Below are 15,357 nucleotides of genomic sequence, written 5' to 3'. Positions count from 1 at the left end.
TCAATGGCACAGCCTAGTAGTCTTTTTTTTTTTAATTTTTTTAATGTTTTTATTTATTTTTGAGACAGAGAGAGGCAGAGCATGAGCAAGGGAGGGGCAGAGAGAGAGGGAGACACAGAATCCGAAGCAGGCTGCAGGCTCTGAGCTGTCAGCACAGAGCCCAACGCGGGGCTCGAACTCACGGACCGTGAGATCGTGACCTGAGCCAAAGTCGGATGCTTAACCGACCGAGCCACCCAGGCGCCCCAGAGCCTAGTAGTCTTAAGAGATGATCCAATATACGATCTTAAGTGGCTCGTCCAAGCCCTCACAGCCAGCACACAGAGTGTGAACACATAACATACAGCAAATCGATCTTACGACTAATATCATTAAAATCTAAAATGTCAGTTTTGAGGGATTTGCTGAACCCCGAGGCAATGATCTCTTATGTTGAGTTGTACCATTCATTCTAAAGAGGCGCCACTTCAAAGACGGAGAACTTGGGGTTCTTCTGGTGTCCCGAACACAAGGCTTTCTCCAGCCTGACCCTTAGGGAGAGGTGGGCTTACCAGGCCCATCTCCCCCATCACCAGGAGCTTGTACCGACTTGGTGGCCCCAGCTCTTCAGACGAGCCCAGCTAGGAGGCAAAGGCCTACCTGGCACATCTCCTTTGGCCTTTCCTGGGGAGAATCGCTTTCCTAAACCTGTCCTTACCTCACCTTTCCCCAAAGCTTCCTCCAAAGTACTTTCCCAGAGGGCTCCCACCTGAACCCCCAGGAAGTGCGGGCTTAAACGCTCTCACACTGAAATGCAATGCCTTCCCATTTGAGGCAGAGCCATTCTTCAGGGCTTTGCTCCAACCCTACCTTCTTCTTGAAGCCCTCCAAGATGTCTCCAGGCCACAGGGGTCTCTTGCCCTCTCTACAGGAAGTCTGGCATTGGAGAGAAAGAAAATGAGCTAAACCAGAGACTTGCAAATATATATTTATTAGCAAACATGTGTGTGTGTGTATATATATGGACATATACATAATATACATATATATGCCATAAAATTATTTATTGTAGTGGAATCTCCAAGTTTTGTGGGCCTTATTTTTAATGTTTATTTTTATTTTTGAGAGAGAGACAGAGACAGAGTGTGAGCGGGGCAGGAGCAGAGAGATAGGGAGACACAGAATCCGAAGTAGGCCCCAGGCTCTGAGCTGTCAGCACAGAGCCCGACGCGGGGCTCGAACCCACAAACCGAGAGATCATGACCTGAGCTGAAGTCAGTTGCCTAACCAACTGAGCCACCCAGGTGCCCCTATAGTGGAATCTTATATGGAGAGAGAACTCAGTTTTCTCAGTTTGCCAGGGTCTGGATCCCAACTCTGCCACTCATTGGCTGTGTGACCTTGGAAAAGTCACTACACCTCTCTGAGCCTGTTTCTTGATCTGTAGAACGGCAGTAATAACTACACTGGCCTCCAAAAGGTGTCATGAAGGGTAAATGCAATGGTACGTGAAGTCCTTGGCACTCATACCAACAGTCCAAGTCATGAATTGCTCACCGTTTATAATCGTAGGATGGAGACCATTTTAACAGTGTGAGGAGGGCTATGAAAAATGGCCACGTCACTTATAACCATAGGTTGGCAAGTTTAGGTTTGTTAAGAAATCACTGAAGATAGTTTTTAAAAGTTACTTAGGGGGCGCCTGGGTGGCTCAGTTGGTTAAGGGGCCGACTTTGGCTCAGGTCACAGTCTCACGTTCTGTGAGTTTGAGCCCCGCGTCGGGCTCTGGGCTGATGGCCCAGATCCTGGAGCCTGCTTCCGGTTCTGTGTCTCCTTCTCTCTCTGCCCCTCCCCCCTTCATGCTCTGTCTCTCTCTGTCTCAAAATAAATAAATGTTAAAAAAAAAATTTAAAAAAAAAATAAATAAATAAATAAATAAATAAATAAAAGTTACTTAGAAGGGAAAGAAACCAAAATGTTTGAAGTAGTGGTAACGGGTGATGGGATTACGCATAATGTTTATTATTTTCCTTATACTTTTTCTGTGTTTGGTAGTTTTTTCTCCCCCCAGATTTTACTTACTTCCTTATTTATAAGGATTTTGGTTTTTGTTTTACTATTTAAGGCACCAGAAACCTGACTTCTAGTTCTTTTTTTTTTTTAAGTTTGTTTTGAGACAGAGAGAGAGAGAGAGAGACAGAACGCACAAGCAAAAGCAGGGAAGGGGCAGAGAGAGAGAGGGAGAGAGAATCCCACGCAGGCTCCGAGCTGTCAGCACAGAGCCCGATGCAGGACTCCATCCCGAGAACAATGAGTTCATGACCTGAGCCAAAATCAAGAGTCAGACGCTCAACCAACTGAGCCACCCAGGTGGCCCCTGAGCTCTAGTTCTGAGGCCTGTGACCTCGAACACATCGCCCTCCTCTCCAGGCCTCAGTTTCCCCATCTGTACTCTGAGAGAGAGGGGCCGCAGGGGGCTCTGAGGTCTGGGGGCCACAAATCCTGCTGCGTATCAGCCCTGCCCTGGGTCCCCCGTTTGCCTCCGGCCGTGTCAGCGCACTGCTTGGGAGCCACCAGCCCGGATGGCCTGCAGACGGGAGAACCGGCACACGTTTTTCTCACCTGCAAGACCTTGGCTCAGAGCAGGAGCAGCCGGGGAGCGAGGAGGGAGCGACAGGGCTGGGGTGGGGGGGGAGGGGTGCAGTGCCCAGCCAGGCTGGACACCGGGTCGCTCTGTGCCTGTCTCCCTGAGGTGGCACCCAGCACACGACACCTCTCCTTTGGGAAACGCAGCACGTGAAACCTCTCCTTGCTCATCAGCAAGGAGCACGCAACACTCAAGTCACTGACCTCATTTTCCCGGCAACTTTTCCCTTCCCCAACTCAAAAGGAGGAAGAAAGAAAGAATTTTTCCCCTGGTACAATTTCCCAATCTTCACTCATTCGGATGTTTACGTGGACACGTCTACTGGCCAGAGCTGGGCAGGGCCGGACAGGGATGACCCAGTGTGGGTACACCCTCTGCAGAGAGCTTGCGGGAGGGACAGGGGTACCTGGCTGAGGAGCCGGGGGGCTCCTTGAATTAGGTGACAGTGACTTGGCCACCTCTAGTCCATCGTCCACGTGGAGCTGTCTGTAGGACCTCGCTCCCAGGGAGCCAGAGTCCCTCACCGCCCCCAGGCCCGCACTGCCTTCCCTGCACACCCCGTACATACTTACTGAGTGCCTACTGTGTGCCGGGCAGAGTTCTCACGCCCCTTCGCCCGCAGCCCACGGAGACCCTGCTCCGGCCATGTGCCCAAATGAGATCCCAGCACGCTTCAGCTCCTGGGAATGAATGGTGGAATTTCGAGCACCAAGAAGGCTTCAACTTGGCCACCACCTGGACCTGGGTTCAAGTCCTAGCTCAGGCCATTTACTGGCATGTGACCTTGACCTTGGACAAATCACTTCTTCTCCTTGAGTCTCCATTTCCTCATCTATGGAATGGGCATAAATAAGTCCCCTTTACGGGGTACCTGCGGGGCTCGGCTCAGATCATGATCTTGCGATTTGTAAGTTCCAGCCCCACATCGGGTTCTCTGCTGTCAGTGCAGAGCCGGCTTTGGATCCTGTCTCTCTTTCTCTCTGTCCCTCCCCAGCCTGTGCTTTCTCTCTGTCTCAAAAATAAATTAAAATATCAAAAAACAGGGGTGCCTGGGTGGCTCGGTCGGTTAAGCATCCAGCTCCGGCTCAGGTCATGATCTCACGGTTTATGAGTTCGAGCCCCCTGTCAGGCTCTGTGCTGACAGCTCAGAGCCTGGAGCCTGCTTCTGATTGTGTCTCCCTCTCTCTCTGTCCCTCCCCTGCTCATGCTCTATCTCTCTCTCTCAAAAATAAATAAACGTTAAAAAAAAATTTTTTTAACATCAGAAAATAAATAAATAAATAATAAAAATAAGCCCTGGGGCTCCTGGGTGGCTCAGATGGCTAAGCCTCCGGCTTCGGCTCATGTCATGCTCTCACGGTTCATGGGTTCAAACCCCGCATCGGGCTCTATGCTGACAGCTCAGAGCCTGGAGCCTGCTTTGGATTCTGTGTCTCCCTTTCTTTCTGTGCCTCCCCCATTTGCATTCATTCTCTCTCTCTCTCTTTCTCAAAAATAAATAAATCAATCATCTTTTTTAAAAGTCCCTTTTGCAGGGATACTGTAAAGATCAGGGTTTGGGAGCCCGCAGCACGTGGCACGTGGCACGTGGCAGGTGCTCGATAAATGGAGACTCAGAACTTGACGGTGGCCGTGCATTCGGCCTCCCCAGAAGGGCGCGCTGCCCTCCCCCGCCCCCCTCCACCGCCACAAGTTCAGGGGAAGTTTTCCCTGTGAAGTTCCCGAAGCGCTCAGTCCCTCTCCTCCCCCCTCACACTCAAAGGAAACCCCCTGCAGGCCCCGTTCCCCCGCAGTTCCCCCACCCTCGTGAGGTCGTGGCAACTTGTCACCAGGGGCCCAGCCCCTCCGCCTCCCTCCCAGCGCCTGCAGGGCTGCCCCCTAGGACACTGCCTCCGGCATCTCGCCCCTTCGTCCTTAGAGGCCCAGAGGTGGGAATTCGGCAGAGAGGCGGCCTCTGCCCCAGACCCACAAACGCCCCCATTACCGCTTCTCACACCAGGCCCCGAATTTCTCACCCCACCCTCAGACCTTCAAAGGGGACCAAATCCCCAAGCCCTGGCCGCATCCCTGAGCGCCCTACGCATACCACTGAGGTTTTTGTCTTTATAGCGGGTACCGCTGGCTAAAGTTGTCTCATGCTCCCTTTCTTGCCCCTCCACAAGGGCAGGGCTATGTCCCCAGCACCCAGCAGCACATACGGTGTGAGCTCAATAATCCACAAACCCATGAACGGGCTTAATCTTTGCAACCTATCTTTGGGACAAGTACTCTCGTGAAACCCATTCCACACAGGAGGTCGAGGAGGCCCACCCTCCGGGCCAGGTGCCAAGCCGTGGGCACTAGAGCCCCACGCCCCACGCTTCCCTCAGTCCCAGCGACGGTCACATCCTCAGCCACTGCCCGACCCCAGGCCGGCCTCTGTGGTTAGCCTGGACTCCCCGGGAGCAGCACCGTCTATCCCTGTCCTCTCCCAGCCCAGTGTCTCCCGGCACAGTCCCTGACACACAGTAGGTGCTCTAGACAGGTCTGCTGCTCAAACGACTCCGCCAAACGGGTGAACAAATTCTTCTCTCCGCACAGAGATGTTTCTTGTGAGCCTTCTGGGACTTGACCCCCAACCCTCTTCACAAGTCAGTGCTGTGGGAACTTGAAGGACACAGAGGCCCTGGTCCTGGGTGGTCCTGGAAGGCTTTCTGGAGGGGGAGGAGGAGGAGGAAGCGGAGGATGGAGGTTTGGGAGTTGGGGCGCTGGGCCGAGATTTCACGGCGAGACGTGTCTTCTGTATTTGGTGCCAGGGGCAGGTGGGGTGGAATCGAGAGAGGGGACGCAGCTGGGTCGCAGACTGGTTTGGATACAGGAGCCACGGGAGGTAGCAGGACGTGCCCGTGAGGGCCAGATTGGCAGGCGGACTCTGGCCCGTAGGTACTGGGGAACCACCAAAGGTTGTATGAGAGAACAGCCCAGTCGGAGCCGGGCTTCCAAAAGGGAGGATGAAAGCCGGGAGGCAAACTCCATTCGCTGTATGGTTCTGGAGCCTGGAGCCTGGCAGATGCCCGGGTGGTGTGCTCTGCGGGGTCTGGGACTTGAGGGCGGAGCCACAGCACAGCGGTGACCGCAGCCTCAGCTATGGCGGAATGGCATGGCCAAGCGGTTGGGAACTCGGACTCCAGCCGGATGGCCTGGGTTTTGAATGCTGGCTGCACCACTTAGCAGCTGTGTGACCTCAGGCCGGTGACGGAATTACTCCGTGCCTCCGTTTCCTCACTTGTAACAGAGAGGTATTAATAGCAATCTCTTCCTAGGGCACTGTGGGGTTTAAACGAGAACACAAAAAGCCTCGGTAAGTAAGAGTCCGTATGGTCTTCCTCACTGATGCAGGACATCCTGGAAGGTAGGGATGGAGCCCCTACCTCTTCGGTCAGAGCCCAGCTCACAGGGACACAGACAGGCCCTCAGAGAACTTTGAGTGAATGAACCTGGCCAGGCCGTCTCCGGAGCGCCCCAGAGTTCACAAGGGGTCTTCTGCCCGAAGTGAGGGGCCCTCCCTTGACACCTGCCTCAACACCTCCTCCCTCGGCACCCACCGAAGCTGTGGGTACTTCCTGAGTGAAGTGTGATCGCAATGAAAAACAATATCCCTGCGACAGCCTCTTGCATAACCTGCCCACAGCTCTCTGTGACTTCCTGACCAGGCTGTGCGCAGCCCCGGCGAGGGTGTGGAGGGGGGGAACCCATCCTGCCTTAGAAGGTGCCAGACGCTGCCCCCCCTTCTCAGGGGAGGCCCAGCAAGACCTCTTGCAGCCTCAGTTTCCCCATCTGGAAACTGGGGTGTTGAGCTGATTATTTTGAATGCCTCCAAAGTTATGGAATCAAACAGACGTAGGCTGGATTTCCGGCTCTGCCTCATTCCGACTGCGGGGCTCCTGGATGCACAGGTCAGGTCGTCCCCAAGGTCAGAGCTCACACTCCGGAGACAGACAAACTCGAATTCAAATTCCATCCAGATGACCTTGGACAGGTTATATTTAGCTTCCTTGAGGCAACTCTGGGAGCAGTAAGGGTCGAATTATTGGGAACACGAAATGAGGCGAGATACGAAGTATTAAGCACAGTGCCTGTCACACAGTAAGATCTCAAAATTCTTTGACCCTCCTATTGAGGGCTGGGGGATCTACAACCCCTCACCTTGAATCTGGGCTCTGTGGCTGCTTAACCAACAGAATGTAGCCAGGGTGATGCTGTGCCCGTTTCTGGGTCCAGATCTTAGGAACCTGGCGGGTCCTATTTCCTACGCTGGGGTGGTTTGTTCTAGGAACGCAGGAGAGGCCCGTGGGGAGAAACCCGCAACAATCCCCGGGCCAGCCGCGGGGCACCAATGTGAACCGAGGTGGACTCTCCTGCCAAGTCGGGGCCAAACTGCAGATCTGTGAGCACAATCAATGACGGATGTTGTTTTAAGCCACTAAGTTGTGAGGTGGTTTATGACGTAGCAAGGGAGAACCAGGACAGTTGAGGTCAGTTACTAGCCATTCAACATTTTTGCAAACTGGGGCCCGGCGAGCTCATCTATAATCGCGGCCACTATGAGGGTAAGTGGCAAAGTATGGAAAGTGCCTTGGCACTGAGTAAGTTCCTAACAATTTCGCTGCCTCTTATGCAGAATCAGCTACGTCATTTGTGAGACCCAGTGGAAAAAAAAAAAAAGAAAACACAGGGCCCTTTGTCCAAAGGTTAATAATTTATCAGACAGCACAGCAAAGCAGTAAACCCAGCGCTGGCCCTTCAAAGCAGGAGTCCTGTTGGACCAAACAAGCCGCGTGCTTAGGAAGCCCTGCTCCTACGACGTTCTCGTCTGGCTGTGGGAACTACTTTGACTCCTGCAAAGCTGCCTCATCAATAAGAACCCAACTCACTCACCACAGTTACTTTTAACACCAAATTAAAAACAAAAACAAAAAACGGAAGAATGAAAGTCAGCAGGTAATCTTTACTTGTTCACTTGGACTGAACAGTGATTTCCCCCCACCCTGTCTCCACACAGCACCAAGCTGAGATGTTAGGCAAATTGCTTTACCTCTGTGGGGCTCAGTTTTCCCATCTGTGAAATGGGGAGGCTTGTTCTCGACTGGTCTTCCTTCTGGGGCTCCCAGAAGGGAGGGCTCCTCGGGGGCTCCTCAGGGGCATGGGGCAGAGAGCAGGGCACAAGGGGTGACTGAGGATGCACAAGGCAATACCGGGGTCAGGTGGTTCTCCAGAAGATGCCGTCTGCACCGCCTGCCCTCCCAGCCTTGGGTCTCCCCTGCCCGCAGGATCAGGGGGAGAAGCTCCAAGAACAGAGGCTCTGACTGGGCTAGCCTCGTGTCCTTTCTGCCTCACCAGGAGACTCAGAAAGCCACAACTGGCCTGCCACTTGACCTTGGGCAGGTTACCTGGCCTCCTGTGACCGTCTCTGCCTCCCTGGAAGAGGAGGAATGAAACTGACCTCCTTCCCATCTCCCAGCTGTGGAGAGTTGGGAAGTGAAAGGAAACTTGTCCAGAGGGCACAGTGCCAGATGATGGCTCTACATAAACACAGCCCAACCACAGAGGCATCCTGGCCACATGGGCGGGAGGGGGACTTCCCGGCTGTGTGACAGCAGGTCAGTTTGTCTGCCTCTCTGAGCTCCGGTCTGTAAAAGGGAGCGCTGATACTTGGCTTTTCAGCTATCATCATGAAGCTCAAATACAGAAAGAATGCAGACAGGCTGGAGCCAACTGTAAGGCTCCTGAAACGCCTACTTGGACTGCTATTTCCTGAACAGGGACCATGCCTAGCACCAGGCCGAGCACTTGCCCCGCGTTACCGCTGGGCCGCACGACCACCTCGGAAGGCAGCTGTTGTGCCCATTTTGCGGATTGGGAAACCGAAGTTAAAGGCGCTTAAGGGCTTTGCCGGAGGCCCCGTAGCCGGAGTCGCTTGAGCAGGAGGTGAATCCTGACCGAGCTGAGCCATTCCTTCCCCGACAGGCGAAGCCACGGTGATGAAACAGAAGGGGGCGCGTGCTGGCCGACGGAGGAAGAAAGTGCAGGCCGTGGTTCGGAGAGACCCCACGCCCCACACCCGAAAACAAACAAAGGCTCCAGCCTCCCCCAGGAATTTTTGGTGTGGTTTTTACTCTCCTGGAAGGCACCCAGAGAAAGGGGGAACTAGGCTGACTGACGGCCAGCCTCCTGTGGTGACATCAACCAGGGCCACATGAATCACTAATGCAGGCTTCTCTCTGTGTCCTGAGACCACCCATCCCACTGCTTCCTGGCTCCTGGCCACCGCTGCCCCTGGCCCAGGCTTCCCTCTGAAATAGGTTCAAACAACCTTTGCTGCCTCTGCTTCGGCCCTTCACACCTATTCCTGAGATAATACCAGGATATTTATTGTTCTAATAGGAGAAAAATAAAAATAATGGTGTTTTATGACGAAGTCTAAGTGCCTGACAGCCACCCAGCAGGCCCCCCGTGACCCGGCCTGCTGCTTTCCACACTCACCTCCTGCTTCTCTCTGTTCTGCTCACTGTGTTTCCACCAGGGTGCTGTGCTTCCTGAATCTTTTTTTTTTTTTCTAGTTTATTAGAGAGAGAGAGAGAGAGAGAGTGCACAGGGCACAGAGAGAGAGGCAGAGAGAGAGAGAGCGCGAGAATGCAAGCAGGCTCTGCACCACCAGCACGGAGACCAATGAGGGGCTCAAACTCACAAACCGCGAGATCGTGACCCGACCCGAAATCAAGAGTTGGACACTCAGCGCACGGAGCCACCCAGATACCCCATGCATCCTGAATCTCCAGGCCGTTCCCACCTCAGGGCCTTTGTGGTCGCTGTTCCCCTGACTTGCCGGAATGTTCTGCCGCCAGGTCCCCAGACTCCCTCTTGTCATGTCACCTCAGGTTGAGCTCAGAGGACCCCTCCTTAGAGAAGACTTCCCCGGCCACCTGGCCAGAATTGCCCCTCCCTTCCAGACACTGTGACACAGGCTCCAGATTGGGGTTTCTTGTAGCACACAGTGGGGTTAATCCTGGAATGACCTTGTTCACTGATCAGTTGTGCACACTCATCGGTCTCCATCCACTGGACCCAGGACCCAGGACAGCAAGTCTGAGCGCTAGACAGACAGACCTAGGCCTTCCTAGGTCCCTCTGCAGCTAGACGTGGGCCTGGTCACCATAGGTGTTTTCGGAAGGAAGGGAGGGCGGGAAGAAGGAGGGAGGGAGGCCACTCAAAAAAAAGATCTTGAGCACCAATGCAGTACAGCCTGGAATGCACTAGAACCACGAGCAGGACGTCCCTTGCAGAGGGACCCAGAGCACATCGCAAATACCCAGAGTTCCAGACATCTAATAAACAGCCCAGTCCTATGACCATGATGTGAGGGGTTCCCATTGCAACTTGGCCCCAAGGGAGGCCAGGTCCCAGGAGAGCCTGAAAGCCCCGGTTAACCTTACCAGAGCAAACACAGGCTTGCCGGAACCAACCACCACTTATAATGCCCTTTTGAGGGTGACCTGTTTGTAGGCTGAAGGAGCTGAATTCTGCTAGCCTAGGAAGGGCTCGCTCTTGGCAAGTGGCAGCCGGGCTGCACCCAGGACAGAAGCTTCCATGCAGCAAGCACAATCCATGTATCAGGTGGCGTCTAATGCAACCCCATGACCCTACCGGATAGAGACTGATACCTTCACCTCGAAGACCAGGAAATAGCTTTAGGGAGACAGAGGCACATAACCAAGAGTGCCCATCTGGTAAGTGGCAGAGCTAGGACTCTCTCGAACCCAGGTTCTGACTCGAACCCAGGTCTGACCCCAGGACCCATCCCCACCTGCACACTGCTGCTGTTCTGTGCCCACGCCCCAGAGAGCGGTGGGCAGACCTCCCTGCCTGCACCTCACTCTCAAACACTGGTGACCTGTGCTCCTCTGGCCCCTGGGCACGGCCCCAGGATGTGCACCCAGCATGGGGTGTTGGCCCAGGGCGAGGGGCCTGGGGGAGGGTCACGGAGTGGACCTCGAAACTTTTAATATCCTCACTTTGGCCTCCAGTCAAGCCTTATTCCCCCGCTTGCACTGTCTCAGTCTCCACCCCACCCACCCTCCACTTCCTGCGCTGTCAGCACCGATTTTCATGTCTGTTTAGCCCAACAGGCCAGTTCCCGGTGACCGGTCTTCAGGATCTCCCCCCACCCAGGGGAGGGGTGAGATGAGACAGAAGCCTCTTGTTCCATCTCGGGGACCGGGCCTGGCCTTACAGATTCTCAGAACCTAGAACAGCTTACAACCTACCAGACATCTTGGGAAATGATAAATTTCCTTTGAGTGCAATAGCTTCCGTAGGACACATCACTTACCGTCACTCCCCGAATACAAACTCTTCAGGAAGAAGAATGTACGTGTGCACGGGAGGGATCCTTACAGCCTACGAAGTGCTAGCCTGAGTAGGAGGGGCCTTGCCCGTCTGCCCACCTGGACATCAGAACAGACAGAGGTTGAGAAGTGGCCCCTGATCACGGGTCAAGACAGGGAAATTCACCGTGGCTCTCAGACCAGCCACATGGCAGGCAGACGCTGGTTAAACGGCTGGGTTGATTTGCAGGTCTGGGCATGAGCTGGAGTCCTGGGGATGGGGTGGGTGAGGTCTGACCACAGCCCTCCGTCTCTTTCCTCCACCCCACAGGGGAACCACAGTCAGAGGGGGGCTCCAGGCTGGCTGCCTGTTGTGGGGGCAGTTCCCTCCCAGCTCAGGCCCAAAGTCCAAGTCTCACATTTACCCCTTCGTCTTCTCCTTGCCCGCCCCCTCCACCCCCCGCCTCCGGAGACTACGTGTTTATGCTACTACTTTGTGACTCCCCTTTTCCCAAGCTGGGAGGCTGCTCAGCCCAGCCCAGAGGGAAGAAGGTCATGGGGAGGCCAGGGATCTCTTTCTGCAAATACCCAAACAGAGCCTTATGACAAGAGAGGCTTTATTTTGCATATCCTCGGAGGACAGGTCTGGGACCAGGGAGTAGGCGGTACGCAGAGGAAGGGCTGCCTCAGCAGATAGTGGGCTCCCTGTCACCAGAGGCTGGTTGCCCAGGTGGATGGGTGAAGAGGGACCTCCCTGTCCTGTGGGGAGAGAGACTGCCCAGACCCTTCCTGCTCAGAGCTTCTCAAATACTCTTAATTCAAAGATAGTTTCCTGAGCCTTACGATTAGTTTTTTTAAGGGACCTTACTAATTTTCTGAGGATCAAAAGTTTTGGAGGATCGAAAGTTTTGTGAGGGGCCTTTCGGCAGGGGAATGCTCCATTTCATTAGACGTGGGTCAGTATCTTCAAGTCGAGACTGCCGGAACCCTGCTGGGTGGCCTGCTGGGCGGGGTGGGGCGTCCTCGGGGCCCCTCAGAGCCAAAGCTCAGGGCACAGTGCCGGTGTGGTCTCTAAAATTTCATGTAAACTTCTCCAGCTTCTGGTATGTCTGTCAGCCTCCTAGCCTCTCCAACTTTCCCAGAAACATCTGAGCAGTTTCAGAAACTACCCTTTTGATTCCTGACCCAGCCTCGACTTCCTCCCCACAGTGAGCAGGCTGGTGGGTAAACAGCAGATTCCCGGGCCTGGCCTTCTGCGGGGGGTAATTCCAGGAGCCTCTAGGTGGCTGAGACTCCACGCCCTGGGCTGCAGCTGACCTGTCCTCTGCCCACAGGCCCCTCTCCAAGGCCCCTCGTGTGTTTACAGGAGTCTGAAAGCCCCGGGGAGAGCAGGCCAGCGGACACAAGTTAGAGCAGCTTCTCTTCTTGTGAATTGCAAAGATCCTGAAATCTGGACTGAACTACTTGCTTTTCCAAGAATCCAGAAGAAGGCATTTGAATGCCTGGGTGAAACCACGTTACTTTTTGACATCCATATCCCCACCGTGGGTGCTGAGCAGGGGAGCCCGAGGGCAGGGCGGGGGGCCGCCGGGATCCGTGAGCATGGCAGATCTGGGGAAGGAGCATCTTCATTTCCCAGGACACAGAAGCAAGGATCCAGGAAGGGCCCACGGCTCCCCTTCAGCAGGCCATTCTCCAGGAGGGCAGCCGGGTGGGCGGGGTCTCCGGCTGGAGCAGGACCCCGCAACTGGAGCATCTACAGACATCTGGGTCCCAAGATGCTTCCCGCTGGGAGAACTGGTGGGGACATTTTGAGACAGTTGACCCCAGGCCCTCAGCCCACCGTGGGGGCCGCAGCATAGGGAGGGGCTGGAGGCACCAGGAGGGTCTCGCTCAGCCCTAGCAGGGCAGGAGGCCAGGCTGGGCACACACCTTGGCACAGAGCACAGCGTGGCAGCCGTTGCCAAGATGGGGGATGATGCCTCGTCCCTTGGCTTCCCCACTGACTCAGGCGTTGGCTCGGTGCCCATGGGGGCCACACCACAGTAACTGGGGGCTGCCGGCATGGCAGCAAGGTCAGGGGGGCACTGCTCCCGAGGCCCCGGGCGAGAGAAGCAGGCCGAGGGGTCTGTGCCTCACGACCTCTGCCGCCAGTGAGCTCCGGCCCTGGCGGCGTGCGTCTGATGCTCCGGGCTCCGAGGGCGTCTTCCTGGCAGTGGTGGGAGAGGGGGCGCCCAGTCCCTGCTGTCTGCCTGCTGCTCCAACACTGCCGTGCGGATCCAGCCCCTGGGTTGTCTCCACGGCACGAGCCGGGCTCCCCCGGGGTCTGGGCTGGGGGGGCAGCTGGGCGGGGCACAACTGGAAACCACCAGAAGCCCCCTGCCCAGGCTGGTCTTCCACCGGATGCCGGAACCTCAGTTCGGGCCACACAGGCCTCTGCTGCCAGCCTGGTGCCACTAGTGCCACCCTGGCCTCTCCGGAGCCACCCAGCTGCCCTCTCAGCCCCAACCCAGACCAGGCCTCATTTCTCAGAGACAGTCATGGGCAAGGGGGCCTCCTTTCCTTCCTCTTCTACTGAGAACATGACGTCCCCGCAGCTGCCCAGAGGCGGCTCTGTCTCCTGCTCCGGGAAGTGGGGGTACGCGTGGTCCCCTTCCAGATCCTCCTCCAATTCAGGCCCCGTCGGCCCCGCCAGGCCCCGGCCCTCAGGCACCTCGGTCCTCACGGTCCCCACAATCACTGTGTCAGCCTTCATGATGTAGATTTTCTCTGTAAGCAAAAGGATGGGTTGAAGTGAGGGAACGGGAGCCCTGGCTGGACGGAGTGAGGAGGCAGAGGTGGGTGCAAGCCCCAGCCTCGTCACTCCTACTGTGTGGCCTCAGGCAGATGACACAATCTCTCCGATCCACGGTAAGCCCCACCAACCTCACAGGTGTCCTGAGGCTCAAAGGAAATAAAACAGCTAGAAACCATGCGCTGAGAAGTTAAGGACTGGCCCGGCCCGCCTGCTCCTTGTGGGAGAGGCTCACGGTCTCCCCCAGTTTCCGTGGGGATCTGGTAGGGAAGGAGAGAGTAAAGCCGGGAGAGAAAGCGAGCCCTGGGGAGAGAAGCTGGTAAGTGGCAGCCCCGGGAAGCTCCAGAGGAGGTTAGCCGGTGGTAGACACTGTCCAGACACCCTCCACGCGTTACTCCCGAGTCCTCACATCCCGGCTGCCAGGGGGAGAGTCTAGGATTGTCCCCGTGGACAGATAAAAAACCTAAAGCCCCGAAAGGTTAAAAGACCTGCCCAAAGTCACCAGGTAGTCAGAAGTCTCAGAAGAAACCCCCACCTGACTGGCCACCCTTTCCGCTCCTATCCACGTGCCTAAATCAGAAACCACGGGTGACGGACTTGTCCCGGTTTGCCTGGGGGCACTCCTGGGACATGGCCGTGACAGTCCCGAGCCCCATGAACCTCTTAAGGTCCAGGTAAACCCAGGCAGCCCTGGGGCGCCTGGGTGGCTCGGTCGGTTGGGCGTCCGACTTCAGCTCAGGTCATGATCTCGCTGTCTGTGAGTTCGGGCCCCCCGTCGGGCTCTGTGCTGACAGCTCAGAGCCCGTTCACGCTCTCTCTGTCTCTGAAAGATGAAAAACCTTAAAAATAAAATTAAAAAAAAAGAAACCTCAGCCCTGTTGATAATTAGCCGCAGCCTGGGAGTCTTTCTCGGGGCCGTACCTCGGGTCTTCAGGTGTTCGCTACGTGTTTCCCATCGCCCACCCGAGGCCTTCACAGCTGTGCCTGAGTAGCACATAGTAGGGCTGCTGGTGTATGTTGCTTGGATGAATCAGCAGCACAGCCCATCAGAGGCATGATTCCCTAAGGGCCGTACCACCATCTATGGCTGGGGCTTTGGAGGCTCAGGGGAGCTAAGTAGGCCGAGAAGCGAAGAGCCTTTACCCGGCCCAGCTACATGGCCTTGCACTCAGGGCCTCCCAGCAGCCCGGCCCCGTGACTATCTCTGGAGTCTGAATGAGGAAGCTCAAGAAGGAACTTGAAAGCTGGGGTGGAGCAGGGCACTGGGATGGAGCAGCCCACCCAGGGCTCTAGAATCCAGGCAAGTTATCTTGGTGGGAAGTGAAGGGGCTCTCCCTGCCTGGTGCCCTGGGGGCGAGGGATAAAGCTCAAGCTGCAGTTTGGTCCCCCGGGGGTGCTGGACAGGGCAGCAGGGGCCCCTCTGGGATGGTATGAGGACAAAAGGCTCCTGAGAGGACCTCCAAGGCCTTCGCTCCCAACCACCACGCTCACCAGCAAGGCTAACAGGCCAGCTGGAGCAGACTGCCCACTCCCATCCCGGGAGCTCGGTACCTCCCTCCACCTGCCCCCGCAGC

The 15,357-nt window shown here is 55.8% G+C and overlaps 1 protein-coding gene across 3 annotated transcripts in view; it reads right to left on the bottom strand.

Annotated features, from left to right (window-relative positions):
• Positions 1–11,606: 11,606 nt before the first annotated feature.
• TNFRSF8 (TNF receptor superfamily member 8) overlaps positions 11,607–15,357 on the bottom strand; it is a 77,242-nt gene continuing 73,491 nt past the window's right edge. For all 3 annotated transcript variants that reach the window (XM_042996427.1, XM_042996428.1, XM_042996429.1), the window contains one exon: positions 11,607–13,758. In XM_042996427.1, coding sequence (XP_042852361.1) covers positions 13,511–13,758 — 248 coding nt within the window. In that variant the 3' untranslated portion in view covers positions 11,607–13,510. The remainder of the gene's footprint in view (positions 13,759–15,357) is intronic.

Source organism: Panthera tigris, chromosome C1, assembly GCF_018350195.1.
Source record: "Panthera tigris isolate Pti1 chromosome C1, P.tigris_Pti1_mat1.1, whole genome shotgun sequence".
Classification (NCBI taxonomy): Eukaryota; Metazoa; Chordata; class Mammalia; order Carnivora; family Felidae; genus Panthera; species Panthera tigris.
Note: the sequence above shows the minus strand (reverse complement) of the source record. Positions and strands in the feature narration are given on the sequence as shown.